We start from the raw sequence: 10,347 nt of genomic DNA, 5'->3' as shown, positions 1-10,347 counted from the left end.
GTCTGCGTCCACATCTTCATCGGCGTCCTTTCGCGTCCACACCTTGATTAAAGTTTTGATGAACTTTTTTCTTTATCTCTGTAATCATTTGATGGATTTGCTTCAAACTTAAAATAGTTATTCCTCATTATCAATCACATCATATGGCACATGGGTAATAACTCTCGCACAAATTGTCATTAAATATTCCCCCTTTTTACTTAGAATAGAAGGTTAAGGTTTTGGTGTACTTTCACTCTGTCTCAGTTATTACTAAATTGATTTGATTCATACTTAAAATAGTTCACAGTCATCACACAAAGTCCATAACTCTGGTACCAATTTTTCATGAATTATAGTGCCTTTTTACATAGAATTTTAGGTTAATTTTAATACATTTTCACTGTAGATGTCTCTATTATTACAAAAGGCATTGGATTCAAAATTAAAATGGTTGTACCACATCATAACCCACATCATATAACACAAGGGCCGTACCTTTGCACCAGTGTTTCATGACTTATGCCTTCGTTCTACATAGAATCTCGGGTTAACATTGGTTCACTTTCATTATTTTTTTATATTATTTAATGAATTCGATTCAAACTTAAAATAGTTTTTCAACATCATTGTACTTACCATATGACACAAGCTCTGGTGCAAATATTTAAAGAATTATGTCCACTTTTTACAAAGAATTCCAGTTTATTTTTATTATTCCGGTAATTTTGATGTATTTTCATCATATCTCTGTTACTACATAGATTTGATTCAAACTTAAAACGGTTGTTCAACAACATCATCCTGATCATATGACACGATCTCCGTAATGCTGGCAGCAAAATGTAATGAGTTATACCCCTTTTTTACTTTGAATTGCAGGTTCAATTTATGCTCCTGTTTTGCTATATCTCAGATTTTACTAAATTGATGTGATTTAAACTTACAATAGTTGTTCAACACTGTTAGCCATATGATATGACACATGGTGTGTATTTATTTTAATGAAATTTTCCATGAATTATTAGTATTAAATGCATTTGACACAGACTTGGGCTATTGTCCACATTGGAGTCATTAAACACTCCAGTGACAGTCACTATCCAGCATCAAAATAGTCAAATGCACAGATATTACATTCTTTGTTATTTGTAAAAAAACGTAATTATATTTCTTTAATACGAAATATCATTTTGTATTTACGAATTCTTTCGTAAATACAAAATATAATTGGGTTTTAACAAAATCAAAAAAAAACGTGATATCTGAAATAAAAATGTCGGATGTTACCATAGGGGATCTGCACGGTGTCGAAGAAAAGAACTTTCTCACCTTCTTTTAAACACAGATTGTATTATATTACGACAGATTCAGGACAAATACTGATGGTGAAATAGATATATTTAGGTTATATTAAACTAAAGTAGTGATAGCAAGTCATATTTCTTAATAATTGAATTTCGTTAAATCATTCTCTTATGTTCATGTCAGTTTCCTTCTCATAGGTTTACCGCTCAACTGAACTTGAGGCAGCCAATGGAAATAAAATGAATGCCAAAGAAGTGTTTGCCGCTGTTATCAAGTATTTGAAAGACCACTTGATTGACTCATTGAAAGTCAGAGCAACTCCAGTTGGAAAAGATGATATACATTGGATTCTGACAGTACCCGCTATATGGACGGATCCGGCGAAACAATTCATGAGAGAGGCCGCATACATGGTTTGTCAGTTAATTAAATATACATAATACTCATTATGATAGTATAATAATTATGGTACTTAACACAGGTACTATCATTTAATTGACAGATGTATCGTTTTCGGTGGTCTATTTAAATGCTTTACCGTATACTGCTGTTAGTTATTGTATGGTATAGCTTATCCCTCGCCAAAGGCGGACGGATATAGTTTGAGCATTATCCGTCCGAAACCATATCTATGGCATCGTGAGGCGTATTAATAAACAAGTAGGCTTCTTTTAAAAAAGAAACCCAGGAGAGGTCCAGTGTTGCTCCTTTCAAAGTCATATCAGAGACATGATAACAATTGTTATCTATGTCTCTGGTTATATAATAGGTTGTGTTATAGACGAAAAACAGTTTCCCCGTTACAAGTCACTGTGACCATTTAGGGGTCATCATGCTGTCGGTGATGGCCAACCTTCGTATCAAGTTTAGAGACCTTATGCCCAAGCTTTCTTAGGTTATATTTTGTAAACTGTTTTTCTGGCCCAGGTCACTGTGACCATGACCTAATGACCTCAGAATCAATGTCATTTTCAGGTTATGATCAACCTCCACCAATCCGATGAGGACCGTAGGCCCAAGCATTTTCGAGCTACTGAATTTCATTTAAAAATGTTCAAAAGCTACCACTGCAATAATTGTACACTGAAATATTTGGCTTCAAGTCCAAACCTGGCCCTGGTGAAAGCTGCCAAATTGGCATCTTACCATTCTTGCGAGAACCTCACCTGACAGGCTTGTTTGTCAACTGTCCCGTTCTTTTGGACCTAAGATAATAGCTTTCGAGAAGCTTTAGAAAAGCTTGGAAGAAAATCCCAATCAAACGGACGTCTGCTGGAAGTGAAAAAAAAATCCTTTTTTAAATGTTTTTTTTATTCCGACTAAAGGGTGAAAGACACAAAAGATCTAAAAACAGAAGACGCACAATCGAACATCTCGGAAGAACTCTTCTTATTCCGGCAGATCTTCCGTGGCCCAAACGGACTATGCAAACGTCCTCGGCAAAAAGAACTGCCAGTTATGCAATAAATTCATTTAACTGAACGAAATATATTTTAACGTGATTCAATGCATATGCATATCTTTGAAGACAGTGTTTTATATCATTTTCTGTCCGTTTCGTATCTCAGACATGCTTGGAAGGATTTCAATAGGGCAATGCGGCTCTGCAGTTTCATTTAGATTGGTTGAGGAAGACATGATTTATGGCCCGTTGGAATTAAATATATAGTGTTTTATTCGATTTTTTGGTCCGTCCAGAGTCATATCTCAGATTCGGTTTGATTTCAAAAACAAGCTAGAAATGTTAACTGCAATTAAGAAATGCGGTCTGACTTTTTCAAAATTTTGTCCGTCCGGAGTCATATCTCAGAACTGGTTTGTAAGATTTCAAAAAAAAACAAGATAGAAATGTTAGCTGTTATTAGGAAATGAGGTCATGTAAGGTTTAGTTGGATTACATGAGGAGGACAAGATTTATTGCCCTTTGTACTTGTATATATAGTGCAAAAATAGTCCAGTTTCTGTCCGTCCGTAGTCGTATCTCAGACATGGCTCGATTGATTGTTATAACACATGTTTATAATATTAGATGCTCTAGGGAAACATAACCCTGAAAGTTTCAGACAGAATGTTTGAAGAAAAACAAGATTTATGGCCATTTATACTTATTTCTTTTTTTTTGTCTGTTCATCATGAATCCCTTATCAATTATAATGTGCGTCATTCAAAGCAAGGCAGAAGTAAATCTGAAAGAATTACATAATTATATTTTTCTTTATCCTACACTTGTAATTTATTGTAACACAAACTTATATTGATCAAATTAATTGAAATGTGATACAGCTTTGATGTAGTGTACATTCTCCGGTCATGTATCTTTGCCTACGTAGAGTGCGCATATGCGAAATTTTACTTCCGTTCCTAAGAAACAGGCCGAATGTAAATTTATCTATACGAAATGAGCGCATCCCTCGAAACAGTATAAATGTGTTGACCCTGAGAGCTTAAGTACACTAAAATCTAATTAGAAAATTGAAACAGGAACAAAACAGTCTCACTGCATATTAATTGCGCGTTGAAGATATACTCTATCAGGCTATAACAGATGCGTATGTATTTAAAGACATATAAAGCTTGCTAGAAAATATGCATTACATAAACATGGCGTTCAATAATAGAAACGTTGCATCTGTATCTGTATGAAATAACATAGTCAAAATTTCTAACAAACGTTCGTATGCTTTCGCCACTTTGTTCATCTATATATGTAACAAGCACATTCAGTGAATTGGTATCCCCCGGCGAATGGAATAAAAGTTTAACCCTTGAAAAAGCATTCTCTGCCTACAAAAAGCACTTTAATGCAATTGAATGTCAGTCTTTTTGAAATCTGCTAATCTAAATGTTTGATCGAAAACCATTTTTCTATATTTAGAAACAATGACATTGGCTCAAGTTACTTAAACTGAAACAAAAAATGGTTTCTATGAAAGCTTTTACCATGTTCGGTCTGCTTTCATCATTTCTAAGTGAAGTTATCATCAGAAAACCACTTTTCTATTTTTAGAAACGATTTTATTGACCTTGATCTAAGCAACACAAAACGTGTACTACGCTTGGTTACAATATCCCATAGCAAAATTAAACCTTGAAATTAAATTAACCGTTACATTTGATAGATATTCGGATATTTCAACAATCTGAACCAAAAGGGATGTTTTAAAACAGTGTGTCACCTCCCCAGTTAATCATTGCCGATCTATCTTGTATGCGCAGCCAAGATAGGCAAAGGGAGGTAATAATGATATTACACGCTTGCATTTCTTAAGAATTTCAGCTTATTAAATACAGTGTGTTTATTCAATTTATACTTGTTGTGCAACCAGGATAGGAAAATGAATTATAAAATACCTCCATTGAAAATCTAACAAGTATTAAGACCACTTAGTGAACACAAATAACTGAAAATTATCAGTTGTTCAAGTTTCGAACAAATCCATTACTTGACTAAAAACTGATTAACTACCTTAAACGAGAAAGGGAATGGATCGTAAGAGGGTTTTAGTAATTCAATTTAAAATGACTTCGTCTGAACTATTTCACTATATTAAAATACAGTTGTCCGAAGTATACCAAAGACAATAGAATTTAAAATACATTATGTCATTCTTATTAGGATTGCCTCAAAGTACATGATATCCGCAGCTATAAACAGGAATATTTGACGTTAAAAAACACGTTCGTAAGACAAGTTACCAAACGTTGAATCCATGTTTATAAACCTATATTTGCTTAAAAAAGCGAACTAGTAAGTTCAGAAAAATCAGACTGTTGAAGATTTTATCTGATCAAATCAACTTTTAATCTATTTTAGGCTGGAATAAAAGGAGAGAATCTGTCCATTGCTCTAGAACCGGAGGCTGCTTCCATTTACTGTCAGACAGTCCCTTTTTGCAATTTAAAAGAGGGAGATGAGAAGAAGTTCGAACCAATTTCTTCAGGAAAAAAATATCTAGTCATTGATTTAGGGGGTAAGTGTGCTAGATTTTATTATTCATCATACTTAATGAGTTTAAAAAACATGTAGTAAGCCGCTTAGGTACTGGTTATTACTTTATAGGTAGTCAAAAAATCTATCGCTCAAAATAAGCTTTTCCAAAGGTAAGGTTCAGAAGTCATAAACAAACTACTGTGGAATTAATTTCACTGTCGGCAAAATAATATCAAATGGTGAGATAGCGGCGTATGAATTGATTCCTTTGTATGCGCCACTATGTGAGAAGATAAACAGAAAATGTAGAGATGGTACATGAAACAAAAATCGTCAAATTATGTATTCTCCATATGCTTTTTCAGCATTTTTCGGTTATTTTATAGAAAGCAATGATCATGTTAAGCTACAGTTACGTCCAGAGAATGTCGAATTGCTTGCATATACATAATTACAAGGAAATTGCAGAGAGTCAATGTTACCGATCACTTCCTTACAAAGTTGTAATTACATTTGATGACAGTTACTTTTTGTGTTACACTATTGGCAGCAATGCACTCCTAAACAGTCAGTTATATGCTTCAAAATGAGTAAAAGTGTAAGAAACACTTTTAAAATGATTAAAGGAAATGATGAATATAAAACAGTGTACCTATGTCGTTACACATACCAGTTTAACTTCTTATATACAGTAAATTCTCATTGTTGGATGTATATTTTACATTTTAATAATATTATATCAAATTTTGTGTAAACCAAGTTGTCATCGTTGAGAACACAAAATAACTTTAGCTAAAAGCGAAAACTTAAATATCTGAAGTAACGTTTCTTAATATCGTAAAATTTTCCGGAAAGATTTATGTATTATTTTATTCTGTTTTGAAGCACTACTAAACTTTCTAGCAGGGCCTAAGCACAACTTATAAAATATTTGTCAGTGTATGCAATAAGAAAATGTACATATTGTACATCGAATACAAAGAGTTTAAAACAAAAGTAGGTCAAGTTTTGTAGTTGTTAGGAAAAGTTCCCTCACTTTAGACCAATGTTTCTTGTTAGCTTCAGTTTATTGGTCATTTCAGAGTTATTCCCCTTAGCTTTTCTGGGTAGGAACAACCTCTAGAAAATATTTTTTCTCGTATTGGGTAATATCTGTTCAAAAGCGTGTTCGTAATAAACACGTTATTTACTGTAGTTGTGGTTTTGATTAGGAAGAAACACAAAAGTAGCTTAAGATGCATATGTGTGTATTTTTGTACAGGTGGCACTATGGATGTAACTGTACACGAAAAACAGAGTGATGGCAGATTAAAAGAAGTTTGCAAAGCCAGTGGCAGTACAGCTGGTTCGACAAAAATAGATGATGAATTTATTCACATGATAGAGAAGATTGTTGGGAAAGATATATTTCTACTGTTCCAAAAGGAATACCAATGCGATTATATTGATTTACTTCGTGAATTCGAAATGGGTAAACGCCATGTTACTGAGCGATACATTATGAAAGTAACAATAAGAATTCCACCTTCTCTTGCAGAGGTATACCGACAATCAACTAAGAAGACGGAAAAGGCAGCCATTGAAGAGTCAGTTTATAATGGCAAAATTCAATGGGTGTACGGTAAATTCAGAATACAGGCGGATATCTTTAAAAGCTTATTTAAACCTTGCAATGACATGATTGTCAGTCACATTAGTAGTTTGCTAAATCACGAGGAAGTCAAAGGAACAGATGTCTTCCTGTTGGTCGGCGGACTGTCGGAGTGTGATCTATTGCAAAATCGCCTTAGGAAGACATTTCCGGGCGTACAAATAATCATTCCGGAGGAATCTTCCTCGGCCGTTCTCAAAGGTGCCGTCCTCTATGGTCACCGACCTTTGGCAGTGTCCTCGCGCGTTTCTAAATATTCATACGGCCTAAGTATATCACCATTATACGATCCTTCTATCCATCCTGAAAACCGACGCGTAATTGTCGGTTCAACACACCGCTGTCGTGATATATTCATGAAATTTATCGCTTGTGGAGAGGCCGTCAGAATTGGTGACGCGCGGTCTTGGGAACTCTCTACGCTTTGGCCGAATCAGCAAAAGATGACAATTAATTTGTATATATCCACCAATCCAAATCCAAAATACGTTGATGAGTACGGCACAGAGTACCTAGGAAATATAGTAGTTGACCTTCCGGGCAGTACGGACGACAATGTTGTTGTTAACGTCAGTATGTTGTTTGGCGAAACAGAGCTTACGGTGGAAGCTACAGAAATGACGAGACAGAAAAAATATAGGGCATACTTTGATTGCTTATAAAATGAATTTGTTGGCAGGAAAGAAATATTGAATTACATTGTAAAATTACCTTGTACATATGCAGGCACAGACTTTACAATTTTAAACGCCATTACTCAAGGGAAAAGACCTGTTTTCCTATGTAAATTGTTCATTGCATCATTCATAGAAAAGTACCATATGTGCTTTCATGCAATGTAGAATAACACAGTCATGCAGCTATCATGTTTGATTTTCTCATATTTTTTTATATTTGTTGCATTTTTTTTAGATATACATATAGGCAGCTGAGATTTATCTCTTTTCTATCAGTAGAATTCACAGCATATACATTTGTACTTTACTTGAGGGTTTACTCTTTAAAACGAATCGTCTGTTGAACAATTTCAGTACTAATTATATCACAATATGCTCAGGGCATTTCTTAACATGATCTTTACGTCTTTACAAAATTCATTTTTGACAAATCAAAGGTTCAGTTGAAATCCATGTAATTTGTACTAATTTTGCATGTTTTCCGTGCCAAAAAGTAAAAATGCACGGTTTGCCTTATGATATTTAGTTATACAAGCATACAATAAATATTTAGAATTGGAACTTAAAAATACTTTTATCAAAAACATATGTGATGATATTCAAAAGAGATGGCCTCTCACGTTTTTATCATGAATGGAAATTAAATTGAAAATTGTTTATAAAGTGACATATCTAGAAAAAAATTTACATGTGGCGGCTCTTTTAACACAAGTAGGAAAAGCGCAAAAATCATTTTAGTTTAACAAGTACTGATGTAAATAAACGTATATGTTAGTCCTAGACCTAAGCTCATTACCACAATATTGATTTATGGAAGTGAAGATATGGGGTTTAGTTCTAGTCAGACTATAGAATATGTACACATGCAATCTTATGTTTAAATAAATACTCTAAATGATTTTACATATGGAGAGCTAGGCAGAATATACATACTCTGTATATAGACACGTAATGAATGTTATTTAAGAAATAATTCGTTCCCAGACGTGGTTTATCTTAGAATAACCCGAGTTTTGAGTTCTTATGCGTAAGAATATATCACGAAGGACGTAGGCCTGAGTGGTATATTGTTTCGCATAAGAACGAAACTCGGGTTATTCTACGATAAATCACACTTGGGAACTTATTATTTTGATTCTAACACGACATATTAGTATCAATAGTGTTAGAAAAAAATGGTGACTACGTTTTACGACCGTGCTACGCACCTGGATCGGATGACGTCATTGCACGCGAGTGGTTTATTGCAGAATAAGCCGAGATAGAGTTTGCTCTACATGTATGTAGATTATTTGCTAGTCGTGTTAGAATAATTATTGGACGGACATTTTAGCTAGTAAAGAGAACAAGTATATCATAAGTAAAATGCATCAGTTTAAATGATTTTGAAAATGATCCAGGGCAAAGAAAACTCGTGATTTCAATAAAATGGACTTTTATTTTCTCTCGGTTTTTATAAAGTTTGGCTGCAACAAAGCATATGTAATATTGATATGTTAATGATAATTTGGTATAAAATTAGCATGAAAAAATTACAAGACTCTAATCGAGCACTATTTTCAAGAACTATTGCATTTTAAATTGATTATTTCACAGTAAATGAACTTTGTCAGTCTTGTAAGTTTAAGAGTTGCATCACATAGATTGCAAATAGAAGTCGGTCGGTGGTCAAGACCATTAAGTATCACAGTGAATGATAAAAAGTGTGAAATGTGTAATAAGTTTGAAGATGAATACCATTTTGTATTTGAATGTTGAATGTATACTGATTTAAGAAAGAAATATGTACATAAAATGTGTTGGAAACCTCTAAAAATGTTCAAATTTGTTGATTTGTTAACACTACAGAATATAATACATGTAAGAAAACTTATAATTTGGTATAAAGAAGAAAGGCCATGTTACATGTAACACTTTGATAATGCTTTCTAGACATGAATTAGTTCTTACTGTAATAACGTGTTTTATATATTACATTTGCATAAATGAAAGTAACTATCTGTAAGTCTGTCGTTTCGAGTTTACTTCATTATTTGCCAACAAATTTGATTATCTTATACAAACATGTGTTTAGAAGGAAATTTGTTTCGGTAAATTTTATACGTCTGTTGATATAGTATACTGGTGGTAAGCAGTTTTTCTTAAGTTTTGTTTGGTAAAAGATTGGTAGCTTAGCACTAGTTAGTGGGCTTGCTTGTTTATTCATGTTGATTTGTTACCGTTTGACTGTATAAATGTAAAGCAGTTGCATAACTTTCAGTCGTATCTTCCTCATCAAGAAGTGCAGATTCTCAGATGGAAGATATAATATACCTAAATTCTGTTGACATTCACTTCATAAAGAATGCTTCTACTGCTAAAAATATAATAATAAACATTGATATGGAATAAATTTTAAACTCTTTAAACAGTGTTATGCACTGATTGAACTCTATATACTGGTAGATAAGTTATATTTAAGAGTCATTGCACGCAGGCTAGCTGTACTGAAGGATGCCCATGAACACAAACATCTTGTTCCTAGCCTTGCTTCATACATCCCAAGAACCAAATTTAAACATTACACTAAAACAGTGCACCCATATGAGTATGGCAAAGGAGGCACATATTCATGATATCATTTAAGTTACAATGGGATTGATGAAAATCAACGCAAATTTATCTCCTTTACCTACTGAAACAGCAACAATTACAACCTGGTCCAGTTTCAGATATTGCAGTTGCTAACAGGTCTACTTCTTACCTTACCTGTTTTCTCGGTCAGTTATCGTGCAAAATCGTAAGGAGCTAGTAATCAGCAT

At 33.7% G+C, this 10,347-nt stretch overlaps 1 protein-coding gene across 1 annotated transcript; it reads left to right on the top strand.

Moving 5' to 3' along the window:
* Positions 1–1,484: 1,484 nt before the first annotated feature.
* LOC128552090 (heat shock 70 kDa protein 12A-like) lies at positions 1,485–9,940 on the top strand (the record flags this gene model as incomplete). Its single annotated transcript, XM_053533097.1, has 3 exons — positions 1,485–1,700; positions 5,102–5,258; positions 6,480–9,940. Coding segments are annotated over 3 exons (1,425 nt in total), but the record flags the coding sequence as incomplete, so codon positions are not given.
* Positions 9,941–10,347: the final 407 nt, after the last annotated feature.

Source organism: Mercenaria mercenaria, unplaced genomic scaffold (genome assembly GCF_021730395.1).
Source record: "Mercenaria mercenaria strain notata unplaced genomic scaffold, MADL_Memer_1 contig_2024, whole genome shotgun sequence".
NCBI classification, from domain to species: Eukaryota; Metazoa; Mollusca; class Bivalvia; order Venerida; family Veneridae; genus Mercenaria; species Mercenaria mercenaria.
The sequence above is the reverse complement of the archived record's forward strand: the minus strand, read 5'-3'. Positions and strand labels throughout refer to the sequence as shown.